The sequence below is a fragment of the Rhinolophus hipposideros genome (genome assembly GCF_964194185.1).
Source record: "Rhinolophus hipposideros genome assembly, chromosome: 6".
In the NCBI taxonomy this organism is placed as follows: Eukaryota; Metazoa; Chordata; class Mammalia; order Chiroptera; family Rhinolophidae; genus Rhinolophus; species Rhinolophus hipposideros.
The window spans coordinates 36,806,444-36,823,938 of NC_138052.1; the positions used below are offsets into that span (position 1 = coordinate 36,806,444).

Sequence of the window (17,495 nt, forward strand, 5' to 3'; positions counted from 1 at the left end):
AGGCCTAAGGGAAAGTACCTACTGAGGCATATTGTAGAGACCAGACAATGCCCCCACCCCACCCCTATATGTTGACAACGCCCATGTCTGAGTGGAGCTCCAGTGAGGCAGTGTAACCAGAGCCTGAAGGAAGAGGGGGAAAAAGACCCAGTGAATAATAAACATTTCAGAGAAGTCATTCCTTGTTTAGATTTAGAAGAAGCCACTAACACGGTGCCATCTATAGAATGTTGCTGGCTAGACATGTTCAGTGTGGGAAGAGGTGTTCCTGACCCTGGTTGTTCCCTGCCCTGGGGGCTAATTAGGGAGTGCGTGGCTGTTCCAGTAAAGGTTTTCTACCCAGCCCAATATGGAAAATTTTGGTTTGGTTTTACAGGAAACCCTAAACAAGGGCCCTAATGGGATAGCGCAGTGGAAGAAGAAACTCCAGGGCACCTCTATTTCCCCGCCCATGCCCTACTCTAGACCTTTATTCTCTGGGACTCAGGGACTGGACCTCCAAGGTTGCCAGTCTTTGCTCTGCTTACTACCTGTAAGCTGCCACCACACCACCACACCCTTTCCGGAAGCTTTCAAACCACAGAGATAAACCTTTCAAAAGATGGGCCGGGCTCCAATTTGTTGAACAACTGTCTTACAATGCCAACCTCCAGGCATAGTGGCACCCAAAGCTAAAGCTGAAAAAAATGTCCAGAATTAATTCAATTCCTCCTCCTAGGCTCCTTTACCCTACCCCACTCCAGGGAAAAGGACAAAGGGAACAAGGTAATTTCTAGACTATATTCTTTCTAGCCCAGGTGAAGCCACAACGATATCCAATGGTAAAAAAATTGGGCAAAACCCAAACCTCTCTGATGCTGCTTCTTTCCTATCGCCCAATTTCCCAATTCATGTCCCAAGGCCCTAGCAGAACTCCATGAACGGTTAACGAAGAAAGGGATCCCATGCCTTCATTCCCATCAATACACGCCTTGTGCATCTGTATTTCAACCTTTAGAACTTGATCTTTGCTTTGCATATCTTCTCACCCCATCAGTCTAATTAATGTGACACACAAGAATTCACTAACCCCCAAATTCAACACCCTTAAGAAGACTGTCTTATTAGTCATAAACTTAAGATCCTATAGTCACCATGAGAGGGTAGAGTTTCGATCATTTTTGAGCGTATTCTTTTTTATCCCTGAGCCCACAGAAAGGTTCCAGGGGCCTACAGTCAAGGTAGAAACCAAAAGCATTTCTTCAGAGTGCTGTGAACCAGAACTAGCTTCTCAAACACACACTCCTTTCCCCACAATCTCTGTGGCACAGCATACCATTTCCAGCTTCCACAATAATCTTGGGCCTTGGCAAAAGAAAGGCAGCTAAATCTGAGATGTGTCATGAGGCCACTGGCTGGAGAGCAAGAATATCTAAACACAAACCAAGGCAAGAGCAGCAGGCCAGCGTTTCCGCAGCTTCTCTTTGGCTCTGGTAGTTGCAGAGCACTAACGGCCTAAAGATAACCCAAGTATCTATGAAGGGTCACTTTTAAATAGTAGCTTTAATACCACCAGTCATTTCAGAAGTATTTCCTTCCAGAGCCTGCTTCCATCCACATTGGCGTGCCAAGCATGCCCAACAATGGCAACCCGCTGAAGAGATGAAAGCCCAGAAGGAAATGGAAAGAGTCCCAAAGGGGAACAGACAACTCCCAACGTGTTATGTTTCTATTCTGTGCCCACATTGGGCTGCTGAGAAAGAATAAACTAGCAAAGGGGCATCATGTAGTGATCAACTGACAATCATTGGGGATTAAAGGAACAGGTAGAAAATTGGAGATTAAAAGAACAGGTAGAAAATTAAAGAAGTAGTTTAACTCAGTGCCTTCCCTTTCTGAAACTGAGGCAGCATAAACTATGGATGGCTGTCATCCAGAATTTTTTTAGGAAAGCCTATCCCTCCAAGAGAAAATCTGACTTCTCTGTGGTCTATTGGACCACAGTTTGGCTGAGAAAGGAGAACTGTATGCAATCTTCACCACATACTGTACATACACAGCCACTGTGGCCACTCACTAACCACAGAAGTGCCAAACAGAAGTGCTCAGAAGAGCCTGCTCCATTTTTTCTTCCTGTTAAGCCAGGGCCACAGTTTCTAAGATCTTCCTAAACAGCATTAAAATCCACCCAGCCCCTCACCTATCCACCAAGTGTGTCCACACTGTCCCAAATGGCAGTAGGCCAGCGGCTGGTGTACAAGGGACAGGTGCTCAGTAGGCTATTTTCAGTCGCTATCAGCTCAATCGGGAGCTGCACATGCTCACTAGGCAGGCAAGTTTTGGTTGCATTTCAAACTCTGGGCAGCCAAGAGACATACACCTTTCACAGCTGCCAGGGCAACCAGCTGCCCAGTGCTCCTCCCAAGACGGGAGCAATGAAAACAGTGTAACCTGGTCAGCCAACATGCCAGTGAGCAAGCTGTACCTCTTGTCTCACTGCCTGGGTTATTCTGAGCTGGGCTTATTGACACTCCATGGCAACACAGGAACAAAGGGCCAGCGAGAGGGATTTAAATGTCTCGAAAAAGTTGCTCGAAAAGTCAGTAGCTCAGGGATCTGCTTTCATAATAAAAGTAGCAGTGGAATTATTACTAGATTCGTGTTGTTTGCTGCTGCTGCTGCTGTGATTATTTGTAAACCACCTGTAAGTACCAAAGGTCTACTCTTTGAACTCAGGTTTGGTTTTTTGTTTTGTTTCCTTGTTGGGCACCATTAAGTTGATAGTGGGAATGACTTTGAAAACCCTGCAGGAGGACGGGATTTTTCTCATCCCTTGACCTCTTTTCTTACCTTGCCCCGTGATCCACTTCCACCACACAACTCTTCCAAAACACACAAGCTGCTCCTAATTAATCTTTCAAGAGCTCTCACTGCCTTCGGGCACAAGGCCCTGCCAGGCTAGTAGGGCCCCAGCTTTCAACCCAAATCCCTCCTCCAAACTGCTCTGGCTGTGCTGGCCTGCCAGGCGGCGTCCTCCATCTCCCCACTTCTCTGGGCTAGCTAAAGAGCCCTTCTCTTTGCTGGTCTAATGCTTGTTCAGTCTTCCAAACCTTGTCCCCTTGGGCCAATGTCCCGAACCCCAGCCCAGTGTGATATGAAAGCTCCCCCCATCGATATTCCCAGAGCTGTGCTGCATAACCTCTGCCTAATCCAACCAGGTTCTGAATCCTTGACAGCAGGAACCACTTGTAGTTATGTTGACACCCCCAGTGCCTGCCAGTGTACTCAAGCTAATTTATCAATTGAAAGATAAATAATGTAAGATTGTCTTATAAGTGATTCTCTTCCACAAAACTCAGATCTTTGAAAGGATGTACTTTCTTATCTCTCCTCAGCCCAAATCACTCTGTCTCTAATAATATCTTTTTTATATCACAAGAATAGTTATTGTTTTAGTCAACATAATTTCTTCATTCATTTGTCAAATATTCATTGAGTGTCAACTACATGACAGGCATCGTCTTAGACATTGGGATAAAATAACAGACACCACAAAGTCCCGGCCTGTCACACTCTAGGGCTCACTCCGCACATATTGCCTATGGTTCCTCGAAACTGCCCCAGTACAGTGTCCATCATGCTGCTGCAGTAACAGACGCTGAGAGGTGAAATAACACATACACACAGACCCACTAAAGAGGAAGACAAGGGCTCATGGGTTTGACGTCTGTCTCTCTCCTGAGAGAGGCCTGATTCCTATACATGGCCAAGAGCCTTCCCTTCAGAAGACACTCTTTGACTAACAACACCATTTAACTATCAAAAATTACCCTAACCCTTTGCAAAACTGACGTAAGCATATGAACTATGACGCGATGTTCAACATACAGAGAAGCCATGACTGTGTAACTCTACGTGGCATTCTGCAATATTATATGCATCTCAGGTGTCAAATTCTAAACTGGATGGGGGTTGCTATGGGTGTTTTATTTTCTTATCCAGTCTTTAATTTACAACTTTCCTGAATGAATCTGATTTTTGTTTCATTGAAATTGGTCTGGTGTCGACACCAGAATTCAGAAGATAAAACAGATATAGCAAAAAAAAATTAATAAAAGAGGTCACTCCTCCCTCCAAGTCACCATTTCATTAAGAAATACAGGCAGAGTTTTGTGGGGTTTTTAAAGGTGAATTTTACCACCCTCTTTCCAAGAGGAATTTCTCTCTTCCTCTTCCTTCTTTCCTTCCCACATCCCCCAAACATACATATCCTAGGAAAGTCCATGCTCTGCTCTAACCCATAACAAAGAATTAGATGTAGCATTACGTGGATCTGGGAAACACCCTGCTCTGAAGAACTCAGATTCAGCTGATTAGAATCAGGCAGCAGCTGTTCCAGTGTTATGACCAAGGATGAGAAGGCACAAATTTTAACTTTACTCTTTCTGTCATATCACTAGCTTGGAGAGAAAGGATGGTCAGGCTACATGAAGTTGTGAAAAAATTAAAGGTTCTAGGCCAGCTGTGTTTGAAAACATACAGGTTAGTTGTCGGAGCTTTCACCTGAGGGCAGCTGGGACTTCTGGGCAGTGAACTCTTGGGAGCAGACTGGAGTTATCGTTGTTAAACTATAGATTATGATGCATTTGTAAGCAGTGAAATCTATTTAGTTCAAGACAAGGTTTATTTCTTTTTAAATGAAAAAAATCGAACAGAATTAAAAAAAAAAGAAACAGGAGTACACTAAACATAGTAAGACTGTTTCTTGAAATTTTCATTTCAGATGTGTACGGGTCCTACTCTAAAATGTTTCTAAATGTAGATGCACTGGGTCTAACTCTAAAATGTTTCTTACTATGAGTCACAGTGAAAAGTGTGAAAGCCACTCCACCCTGCGTCTTACACTATTTTGGAATCGACATGAGTTCTGAGTAATTATGACTATTTCATATAATCGTTATCTATGGAAGCTTGCCTGAGGTCATGCTGGGCTACAGAGGGAAGTTTCAGAAGACAGTTAGCAATGTTTGGGGAGTTACAAATAATTTTTAAATGTCTTTTGTTTTCCTTACTCTTTATTTCTTTTCAAGAGCAAAAGTTGCTTAAAGGGTTCCTGGACCCAGGTGTGTGTGCACGCGTCTCCCCACATCAACAAGTAATTCTCAGACACCAGCAGAGTGTCTGAGAATTCAATTCAATTCTGACATTATCTACCCAGAGATAGAATCAGATTCCACAGGTAAAGGGCTCGGTCCCACAAGACCACCCTCACTTCAGACTCCAATTCAAGCCCAGGTTGTTTCTTGTGCTTCTGACTGACTGTCTATAAATCACAGATTCCCACGACTCCTTCCTTGGGTTCGATTACTTTGATAGAACAGCTCACAGAACTCGGGAAACCCTGTTTACTCACTACATTACTGATTTATTGATATTAATGGATATGAATCAATAGACAAATGAAGAGCTACATAGAGCAAGGTCCCAAACGAAGGAGCTTCTGTCCTTATGGAGCTCAGGACCCACCATGGTGGCACATGGATATATTCTAGCTCCCCAACGTGGAAACTCTCTGAACAGGGACCCATGAGTGTCCTTTCTGGGATTTTATGGAGGCTTCATTACACTGTCATGACTGACTAAGTCATTGGCCATGGGCATTCAACCTAAATTTCTCTCTCCCCTCCCTGGAAATCAGGGAGTGTGAATGAAAAAGCTCCAATGCTCTAACCACATGGTTGGCTCCTACCTCTTAGGTGGGGTCCAAAAGTCACCTCATTAACATAACAAGAAATGCCACTGTTGCTCTCATCACTTAGGAAATTCCAAGGGGTTTGGGATCTGTGGATGAAGACCAAATACACCTCAGAAATATATTTTGGTCATCTAAATGATTATAAATCACAATATCACAGTTGCACGTATGACGTTCCCACAAATCTCCTGCTTTACTAGTGTTTCCATAAAGAGAAGATGTCATCATCCATCCTCTCACTCGAGACCTATCTTTATATTAAAGAAAAGGAGAAAAAAGCTTAGAAGCTAGTGCACTACCAATTCACTGTTGACCACAATGAAATCATTTCATGAGCTTGGGTCCTGGATTTGTTTTCCCTTCTGTTTAATACTTGACTTTGAATTTTTAGAATCCTTTCCACACCCCACCGCTACCCTTCTCTCATGTAAATATGCACTGAATATGAACATTTTCTAGTATCTATTGGGGGGGGGGGGGCGGGGAACAACTGCATGTGGCTTTACTTTATCCACAGCTGAAACAAACATTCTCTGGGAAGGAAAAGCTAAAAGGAAGCTTTGTCACAGCTCACCTTGCATCAAATAATACACCATGATTCTGTTAGGAAAAAAAAACATGGCAAAAAAAAGTGTACAGCTTCATCAGATACTCAAATATAGGCCCTTCTAGTGACAAATAGCTCAGCACATCTCATCTCTCTCCCCTGAAATTCTCTCATTTGATGATGCATCAATGAAAAAAGATTTTGTTCTGAACCAAAAGGATAAATTATAGTAATGAGAAATGAGAACAACAAATTTAATACTCAGACATTTCTCTTACATTCGTTCACCCTTCAAGAACTTCCTGAATCCTCGATAATGAGAAATTCAAAGAAAGGCTTATTCTAGTCTTCCCTCCCTCCCGCCCAGTGGCAAAGAGGGGCACCTTTGTGGTCTCTAACAAAAGGTCTATTGAAGTTATCCCCTTCCTTCCCTCATTGGGTAATTGGGATGGAAAGTCTGAGTGATGATGGCTTTGGAAATACCAAGATCAAGTCAACCCTGAAAATAATTTAGGACTTAGCAATCTTGTCTAGGACAGGCCAAAATCTTTTGCAGCGGAACTCTGCAAAAGCCCAGCCTTCTTTACTGTAATAAAATCTAACTATGGCTTGCAAATTCAATAAAAATGTGGGTCATCTTAGCTCTGAAATCTTTCTGAAGAAGCAATACTCCATTTTAAGTATTTGTGTCATGGTCACCACCTGCAAATGCTTACAGGGACAAAGGGGAAGACAAACATGGAGGTTCTGCAACAAAAATGGACTTCTCCCTGGTGGCATAATAGCAGTATTAGAGCATGATTAGTCTTATTAATGGGAAGGAAAAGGAAGGACACACGGGTAATTAGGACTCAAGTGCTCTTCTCTGTGAGAGCAAATGAAACTCTTCCTGCAGCTAGAGTTGTGCATATAATAAGCATGAAAAATGAATCCTGGTAGGAGAGACAAGATAAATAAGAAACACAAACCCAGGTGAAAGGGCTCATCATTTGTTATTACAATATCTCACTTTACCCTTTCAAACAAACTGGATTGAGCTAGATTCTAGTATGCAACCGATATAATGTGGATGTGGATGTAGCTAATTTAGGATACCAGGAAAAACAAAATTCTGAAGAAGACTAAATGATAATGACTGAAACTCTTGAACACCATTCCTCAATGTATATCGTAACGTTCGTTGGCTGTGTAACCTTAAGCAAGAATTGTAACCAATTCAAAAGCACATCTCCAAAAATCTATCTCATTAAGGTAATCATGAGGATTATGGTAAATAATACATATAAATACAGCAGTTAGCTGAACATTTGGCACATATTAACCAGTCCAAAAATATTACCTATAATCATCAAAAGGCTGTTACAGTAATCAGTGTTTTCCAAAATTATTTGGTTGTTTTTTGCCCCAGAGCATTTAGGATACCACGAAAGTTGGAAAATGTTCTAAAGTAATTCATAGTAGCCAAACTCTACCAAAATCACTGTTTGGGACCTATTGTTTAAGTGTTAACACTACTTCTTGTCAATATTTAAGAAACTTTTGGGAGTAATTGGAAGACAACGGGGGAAAAACATTAAAATTTTTCTTTTTTTTTTTTTTTTGCAGACTAAGAAGAGTATACTTACTAACCAAAACAAGATATTAGAACAAAATCTCTGACTTTATGCCAAGAATGCCATCTAGCTTCACTGAAGCACAACTAATAAGGTGCCTAGCTGCTCTGCAAACATCAAATATTGGTCTATTTCCTTTTAAACCTGGTAGTCTAAAGTGATGAACTTGATAATCTATAGAGCTTGTATAAAGATTTCATTTTTCTGCCCCATTTTTCACCTCTTTTGGTTAAGAATTTTGTACTTAACATTTGCTTTATGACTAACGTTGAGTATATTACAATTAGGGGTTCTCAGTGGTTTTTTGTGTGTGTTTTATTTAATTCCTAGTAAATATACACAAATAGAGTATTTTCAGAGAATATGCTATTGACAGTTAACAAGCAGTTGAGTCATGGAGGGAAGATACGACTAAGGCAACTGCTATTATGATTAGAGCACGCTAGGTTGTAGGACTCACTGGATAGTGTACATATATTAAAAAAAAAAAAAAAAAGCTATTGCAACTAAAGCTATTGCAACTGTCCCTTACTTGTAAACTCTGTAGTGGTGGTGGCATATTAAATAGCAAAACCTCAGTGGCAATCCATTTCCATTTTAGCCAAACTAACTGATTTCATCCAACCAGTTTTGAGGTGTTGATCACAAAATGAATGTTATTGCTGAGTGTCATCCAACAGAAAAGCAGGGATCTTCAATAAGGGAAGCAGCACAGCGAACCTTAGTAACCATGTGCGACAAGTTTCAACTTGTTCAGTGCAATCAGTCGGGTGTGAGCTACGGTTGAGAGAAGGTGCGTTTTAAAGTGTGCTGTAAATCATCCTCCGTCATGACAACACTCCGTGTTACATTATCACTTCTGATATACAGCAATTTCTGTCAAATAAAACATTACAGTGTGTCCTCATCCACCTTATTCACCGGATCTGGCACCATACAGCTTCCAGCTCTCCCCAAAGTCAAAATGACCTTGAAAGAGTAAACATTTTGAATCAATTCAGGACATCGAGGCAGCCACAACAGCACAACTAAAGACACTCACGAAAGAGGACTTCCATAATTGCTTCAGAAAGTGGCAAGAACGATGGGATAAGTCTGTTCAAAGCAAGGAGGAGTATTTTGAGGGTGTTTAATGGCAAATGTGTCTGCTTAATACCACACAGAACTGATATTGTACCTAGAAAAAGTCATGGAATTTGGAGGTAATTCATTCCACGATATTCCTTAGATTTTTTTTTTATAGGGGTCATAGTGTTTAGCAATTAAAAGGATGAAAAATTCTAGAAACTTGCCTGTTATGTCTCCAGACATAGTAAAATGTCCCTTGCGGGGGTGTTCATATCCCCCAGCTGACAACTATTCTTAACCCATCAAATCTTTCCAGCCCCTTTCTTCTTATTAATTCTTTCAACCTAGTACCGAACCTCTCTTCTGGTTAAAACACCTCCAATTCCTTTAAACTGGCCACGCAGGATCTTTCTTTCATATCCTCTTGACACTAATTAAAATCACTACAATATCACTGAAATGCTTTTAACAACATTACTTAGAGCAGAATCTGCACTACAGATACTAAATTGATTTGTAGCAGCACTGTCCAATAGAAACTTGATGTAAGCCCTGTTATGTAATACCACATAATGTAACATTATTAGTTAACATAGGAGAAAACCTAGATGACCTTGGGTAGAGCAATAACTTATTAGAGGCACAGTCCATGAAAGAAATAATAAGGTAGACTTCGTTAAAATTAAAAATTGCTCTGTGAAAGACAATGTCAAGAGAATGAAAAGACAAGTTACAGGATGGGAGAAAATATATGCAAAAGACACATCTGATAAAGGGCTGTTATCCAACATATACAAAAAACTCAAAAATAAGGAAACAATCTGATTAAAAAATGAGCCAAAGATCTTAACAGACACCTCACCGAAAAAGATATACAGATGGTGAATAAGCCTATGAAAAGATGCTCCACATCATATGCCATCAGGGAAATGCAAATTAAAACAAGTCAGCACCACACACCTATGGTAATGGCCAAAATCCAGAACACTGACAACACCAAACGCTGGCAGGGATGTCGAGCAGCAGGTACTGCATTCGTTGCTAGTGGGAATGCATAATGGTGCAGCCACTTTGGAAGACAGTTTGGCAGTTTCTTACAAAACTAAACATATTCCACCACACAATCTAGCAATCACAATCCTTGGTGTTTACCCAAAGGAGCTGAAAACTATGTCCACAAAAAAACCTGCACATGAATGTTTATAGCAACTTTATTCGTCATTTCCAAAACCTGGAAGCAACTTAGATGTCCTTCAGTAGGTCAACAGTGGTACACAGGACAATGGAATATTATTCAGTGCTAAGAAGAAATGAGTTATGAAGCCATGAAAACATATCGAAGAACTTTAAATGCATATCAATAAGTGAAAGAAGCCCTCTGAAAAGACTGCACAATATACGATTCTAAGGATATAACATTCTGAAAAAGGCAAAACTATGGAGGCAGTGAAAAATCTGTGGTTGCTAGTGATTAAGAGTGGCAGGGAAAAGGATACAGAAAATTTCTAGTGCAATGAAATACACTGTATGGTATTATAATGGTGGACATATGTCATTATATATCTGTCCAAACCCACAGAATGTACAACACCAAGAGTGAACCCTAATGTAAACTATGGACTTTGGGCGATTATGATTTGTCAATGTAGGTTCATCAATTATAACAAATGTACCACTTTAGTGGGAAACTGTTGATAATGGAGGAGGCTATGCATGGGGGGAGGAAGGGTATGAGAAATCTCTGTACTTGACTCCCAGTTTTGCTGTGAACCTAAAAAACGGCTTAAAAATATTCTTAATCAAGGGGAGAAGAGGAAAAGAGTGTTAAGTCTGATAGGATTCAGAACAAATTTGTTTACAGCAAATCAAACAATACACAGTACAATCACGTGCCACTTAAGGATGGGATATGTTCTGAGGAATGCATCTTTAAGGGATTTCATCATTGTGCGAACATCACAGAGTGCGCTTACGCAAACCTAAACAGCATAGCCTACTGTATACATCTAGGCTAGATGGCGTAGCCTATTTGCTCCTAGCCTACAAGCCTGTACACTACGTTGCTGTATAAAACAACACAAGAGTAAATCAAGGACAAGAGAAAATGATTCAATCAAGAGTCGCAGTAAACAGGACATGTGTGAGGCTGCTGTCAGTGTAACAAGCATACAGTTTTACAGAAAACTATTTTTTTAAGTAAAAAGAGTATACACAAAATAATGATTAAAAGTATAGTAAATACATAAGCCAGTAACATAGTCATGGCTTGTTATCATTACCAAGAATCACGTACTGTCCGTAATTGTAAGTGCTATACTTTTATGCAACCAGCAGTGCAGTAGGTTTTTATCCCCCATCACCACAAACACGTGAGTAATGTATTGTGCTATGACATCACCACCAAGAGAGGAATTGTTCAGCTCCATGATTATCTTAGGGAACCACCATCGTATATGCTGTCTGTCCTTGACCAAAATATCATTATGTGGCACATGACTGTACACTTATCCTACCCCAAATATCTGTGAGTCACTTACCTTCCATACTAGGGGAAGGAAAAGCAATCATCATTAGCACAGGAAGAATCATCACTCCATCTACCATCGTACAACTGTGGAGGGAAAAAAAGAGATGCAAGTAAGACAAAAAAATCTAACTGCAAGATGACAAGTTAAATTAAGCATACCATCTTCAAACTGCCATTCAAGGCCTTTCTTACAAATCCCCCTCACATATGCTGCTTTATTTCTTAGTATATTTAAACATATACCCTTTACATGGATCTAAACAAATCATCTCACGGACCTAATCAGATGTACCTCCAGCTGGTGATCACCCTAAGGTGACTTTCTCTGAGTCTAGCCTCTCACAAAGAACTCAATAGGGACATGAAAAATTCTCAGCTATAAGGCTAGGCAATCCCAAAGGATTTCAGGTTTGGATTTTATCTTATCCTGTTGAATGCAAAATTGGCACTAAGTTAAAAACTCCGAGGAGCATGAATAGATTGTTCTAACATGATATTAAAGATTAAGTGAGTGAATCATTCAAGCCAAATTACTATGTTGGAGCCTTACTTCTCACTTAAAAGGATTGGAGATAGAGCACCCTACTTCATCACAAGCCCAAAAGGAACAACAACAACAAACCACCCTACAACATATCCCTCGTGTATGGCAAAGCAATGCATTCTTACATTATCCTCAAATTTAACAAAGGATAGGAAGAAATCATGTAAATTTGTAATACGGAGATGAAACTATAACAGAGAAAACAAGATACCTAATAAAAAGTTCAAGTTGATATTGACCTAAAACTACATGGGCAGAAGCTCAATTTTCTGAGTCAAAGGACTACAACAGAGAACTTTCCCATTTGAGAAATCCTAAAATATTTCAGGAATATGACAGTTTGGTTATACTAATTCTTTATTACAAGAAATAACTTTTAAAAATTAAACCTGTGCCCAGTTGTGATTTTCTACATGGTAAAAGAAAAAAGAAAACTGGTATGATTCTTTAATGAATAGGTTGGTGTGCTATCTTACTCTTACAGCTTCAAAGCAAAGAGCAAAAGCCCATTGCTATCTAAGCAGTTGGGAGTGGATACCTTCTGACTCATCTTCTTAAAATCAAATTTTGAGGTTGGTGGTCTGACTGTTCATTCCCCACACCCCCATCCTATCTTACCACCTGTCATTTCAATTTGCTCATAATTGTATTTCAGCCTATCCCTTCTCTACTATCAAGATGAGGAAGGGAGATAAAGGAGATTTTTTATGTACCTTCCTTTTATATTTTTAAAAGAACGTGAAACTGCCTTTATTGTTGTTGTTATTATCTGTGACATACACACTGCCTCATCTTAGTCCCCAAGGCCGTGACAACCAGATGCGAGTTCTGCCAATACCATCTCATCTCTGTGCTTTTCAACTGAACATACCATTGATGCCCTCTGCTTCTAATGCTCTGAGCCTCCTCCTCTATCCCTCTCCTACCCAATTGCTTCCTCCTGTCATTCATGATCTAGCTCAAAAGGAAAACACTTAGTGAAACATTTCTGCATCAGCAGTGATTTCAACCCCCCAGCACTGGTCTAACACCAGTTGGAATCAATTATCTATCTCAGTCCCTAGAACTAGCCTACTTGTCCCCAAAAGGGGTACATGCATCCAAAGGTCATGCAAGACAATTCATTGACTTATGGGATGAATATACAAAAACCTTTTGTCTTACAAAAAATGTTTTAATCTAATAGAGCAATAAATGACTTGAGAGTTTACTTTGTCCCTGTCTCAGTTCCTTATGACAGCCCAGTAGAAGAGGTATCTTTCAGGAAGAGTTACATAATGTGAAAGGGTGGACACGTTTTGCTTAGAGAGTGCAGCCATGTACTATGCTTTTGAGGATCCATTTAAGTGGAATTACAGGTTGTATTGGCCAGTTATAATGAAACGAGCCCTCACCAAACTGCAAGTGTTCTAAAACCATTAAAGAAACTACCGGCTGAATATTCTATTAAAGTGAGGAATACCATGTTTCCCCGAAAATAAGACCTAAAAATTAGTAAAATAAAATAATAGTAAATAATTAGTAAAATAAAATAATAGTAAAATAAGACCGGGTCTTATCTAATATAATATAATAAAATACCAGGTCTTACATTAATGTTTGCTCCAAAAGACACATTAGAGCTGATTGTCCGGCTAGGTCTTATTTTCGGGAAAACACGGTAGAAAAAAAGCAATTAACATGCAGTTGAATGTGACATGAAGAAGGCTCCCCAAGTTTAAATTTAAAAACTACTTGAAAAAGTGATCTGCATCCAGTATCAAAACAATAAACATTATCCTGAATGACCTGAGATTGCCATCAATAAGATGTCATTGCCATTAGTAATGCCTTAAATATTTCATCTTTAATCTTTTTAAAATTTCTATTTTATGTATGTTTTATAATAGTTTTTTTTATTTTATATAGAACTTTTAACCAACAAATATACTGAGGGTGCATGCTCAAAAAACTTTTTAACAGATGGGATATGTGATTAAAAGCCTTTAAAAACTACTGGACTATCTCAGTCTTATCTTTGAATTCCAGGCCTTCCTTCCTTCCTTCCACAACCACTGAGAAAGCACCATGTATTAAACATTAGAAACTTAAAATAAAATATGCAAACATGGTTCTTATTACCATTGAGCTTACTGTCTATGATGGTAATCAAATGATCATCAAAAAAATTTCATAATTAAAAACTGAATTAAATGTTAGAAAAAAAACACGTTTAAATAAGACTGCTAACAAAACAACTTGAGATTTCCTAGAGAGTAAAGGAGCTTCCCTGGGGAGGTCATATCTAAATAGGAACCAGAAACATGACTAGGAGGTACTAGCAAAAAGATGACACATGTGCACGTGTGCGTGTTTGCGTGCATGTGTGGGGGGGGGGGGGTGGGGGGGGTAGAGAAAGGCAGCATTTAAGAAAAAAGGCACAGCTTCTTCGTTTCCACGGAGGCCCTGTAGCCCGGGCAAGCATGGTGTGTCCTCAGGACTTAAGCCATATTCAGGAGAGAAAAGGAAAAACACCAGGCTAGAACACGGTGAGCCTAGAGAAAAGAGTTAATAAAGAAAGAAGAGAAAAGCCAAGAAGGTTGGAGAGTTAGGCTAGGGTCAGAACCTCAGTAAGACATGATAAGCCCCTAGTGAGCCTTCTCACCTCTCTGTAATCATTGCTGTGAAGGCCCCTCACCACCCCATTCTCCCGACATGGCAAGCAGCCAGCCTCCTGCCTAGTCAGGCCCCGTAAATCCACCATGCTCCACCTGACTGGGCCGCTTCTTTGAGGACCCAACCTGGCAGATTCCTACTCATCTTTCAAGTCCCAATTTAAATGTCCCTTCCTTCAAGAAGCTTGGCTAAACCCTCATTATGTCCTCATTATACTCTCATATACCACTTTGTTAATTTTCATTCATAACACTTATTATAGTTAATAATTACATATCCATACCTGTGTGCGTGTGAACATGTTCTTGCCTCACAAGACTGTAAACTCCACGGTAGCAAAATCTATAGTCTATTCATTACTACCAGAGCCAAGTAGGTACACATTTAATACTTGTTGAATTTGTATTTTCCCTGAATTAATCAGCCTAATTTAAGTTTAAATTCTAAAGAATTAGCTATCCTACACACAAACACATACACACTTGCAAAGAAACGGCAGGCTTAAAACATTTACAATCTCTGTGACTTTAATCTGCAGAACTTAGTGCACATAATCGTGAAAGTTAGCAGTTCACAAGCCTCAAGTTTCAAAATCAAGAATCCTTTCATTATTTAATACAAAATCTAAAAGACAATCACCACTGACACTTTTTCCTGTTACAAAGCCAACAAAAGCCCATGTCCCAAAATACCTTTCAACAGATTACAACTGTCCAAAATTAAAACATTTATTTCATCTCATAAATAAAAAAACACAGTAAAAAAAAGTTATAAATTCAGTCCCCCTAGCTAATCTACTGTTCATAGACAGATAACTCAAAATCTGCCAAACATTTTTCAAGAAAAAAACATTAGCATCACTTACTGGTTACCTTTTAGTTCAGTTTCTGGAGTGTCTCTGCTGACCATTTAATTCCGCTGTTAAAAATGGTGCTTCCAAAAGGAAAGGGGGAAAGGAATGTAGAAAGGAGAATGTTGTGGAATAAATAACCTCATCACATTTTAATTATTTAAAAAAAAAATCAATATGCTAGCCTCCAAACGTGATGCCCTAAGGATCTATTTCTAACTTTAAAATATACTAAAAAGAAAATATTGTTTTTAAAAGTAAATTTTCAATTCCCTTCCTCTCAAGTATTTTTGGCTAAAGAGTTTTAGATGTGGGTTGGCAAAAAGAAGGTAGTGGAAAAAAAGAGTGGCAATAATTCAATAGTTCAGGGATACCTTACTCCAGTGGTTTTCAAACGTTTTGATCTCAGAATCTTTTTATACTCTTGAAAATCACTGAGTCCCCTAAGGAGCTTGTCTATGTCGGCTATATCCATCAACACTGATTCCATTAGAAATTAAAAGGAGAATTTTAAAAAATAGTCTTATTTTTAACACTACCTTATGTTTTTTTTTATAAATTATTTTTAAAAAAAAAACAATATTTTCGCCAAAAATATATAGTGAGAAAAGTGGCACTGTTTTGCAATTTTACTAATTTCTTTGTCTGGGTTAGTAGAAAGCAACTGGATTCTCACATATGATTCTACATTCAGTCTATTAAAACATGTTGTGTTGGTTGAAGCATATGTAGTAAAATCCAGCCTTAAGCATACATGTCATTGGAAGAAAGTGGACCTCATGGGACCCCTGAGAAAGTCATGGAAACTCCAGGGGATTTTGACTACACTTTGAGAACCACGGCTTTACTCCTCATATGACCAGTCCTTCTACCATACTAGTTAATCAGATGGTACCAGATATTTTAGGCTGACCATTTACCCGATACCTGACAAAACTGGTACACAGGTTTAGAAATCTCATTAGGAGATCAAGGAAGTCAACAAAATCTATGGTCAAGGAAGAAGGCATTAGATTTTTTTTTTTTTTAATGTGGGATAGTATTTTATGGACACAACTAAATATTTTTAAAATGAGGCATAAACCTGTGAAAAGAAGATACTCAACTGCTCACCTCCTTTAAGACTAAATCCTTATGTAATGTTCTAAGGCCAAAATTCCTAACTCAAAAGTCATAGGCTACTGGTGAATACAGAATATTATCTGAAGAGTTCTGAGTATGAATCTTTACCTCCAGTATATACCATCTCCTTTCTGTTTTGGGATAAGGCCCTCTACCACGGTAAGTGATCTAAATACCCCAGACACAAGGACCTCCTGACTTAACTAAGACACCCTCTTTAAATCAGTACCATCTCTGACAATGTCTTAGGACTACTCTCTTAGGAGCTAGAATATTCCCAGGATATTCTGCCAAAAACAGGCATATCACCAGGCCAGAACAGAACTGCTTTCCAAATCCCATGGTACTTTTCAAACTCCATTTATAGGTCAGACTGATATCCAGTTAAGGAGCTATCATTTAGCTCAATTTCTAACATGTGTGGGCTTGAGACCAAGTTTGACACTTCTTTTGCTCATCACAATTTTACAGCTGGATAAAGTCACAAATACCCTGTAATACATTACCCCAAAAAAATCACAAAGCATTTTGATATTGGTCACAGAATAATATACTTCTATAGTCAACTTTTAGAGCTAATATTAAGCAATCTAGTTAACAACTACTATAAGAATGAAGGATATTTCTAAAACCTAGATTTATGAACAGCATACAATTTGTTATCCATAATACTGAAGATGAAGGGAAAGTTGTAAGATGAACTGTAATACTCTTTCCCATCATTAAATTCCACCAAGTGTTCACTTGTCTAGCCTAGTGACCTAAACTTAATATGGTTTGCCCATTTGTTCAACATATAATTTATAAATACTTAGTACCTACACTTGTTCAGTAG

At 39.2% G+C, this 17,495-nt stretch overlaps 1 protein-coding gene across 3 annotated transcripts in view; it reads right to left on the reverse strand.

The window, feature by feature from the left end:
- Nucleotides 1-17,495, reverse strand: part of ACVR1 (activin A receptor type 1) — an 86,327-nt gene that overhangs the window by 55,975 nt on the left and 12,857 nt on the right. For 2 of the 3 annotated variants that reach the window (XM_081052576.1, XM_081052575.1), the window contains exon 2: nt 11,500-11,573. In XM_081052576.1, coding sequence (XP_080908702.1) covers nt 11,500-11,566 — 67 coding nt within the window. In that variant the 5' untranslated portion in view covers nt 11,567-11,573. Of the gene's footprint in view, nt 1-5,728; nt 5,817-11,499; nt 11,574-17,495 lie in introns of those variants that run through there. The other variant, XM_081052577.1, reaches the window with a different exon arrangement.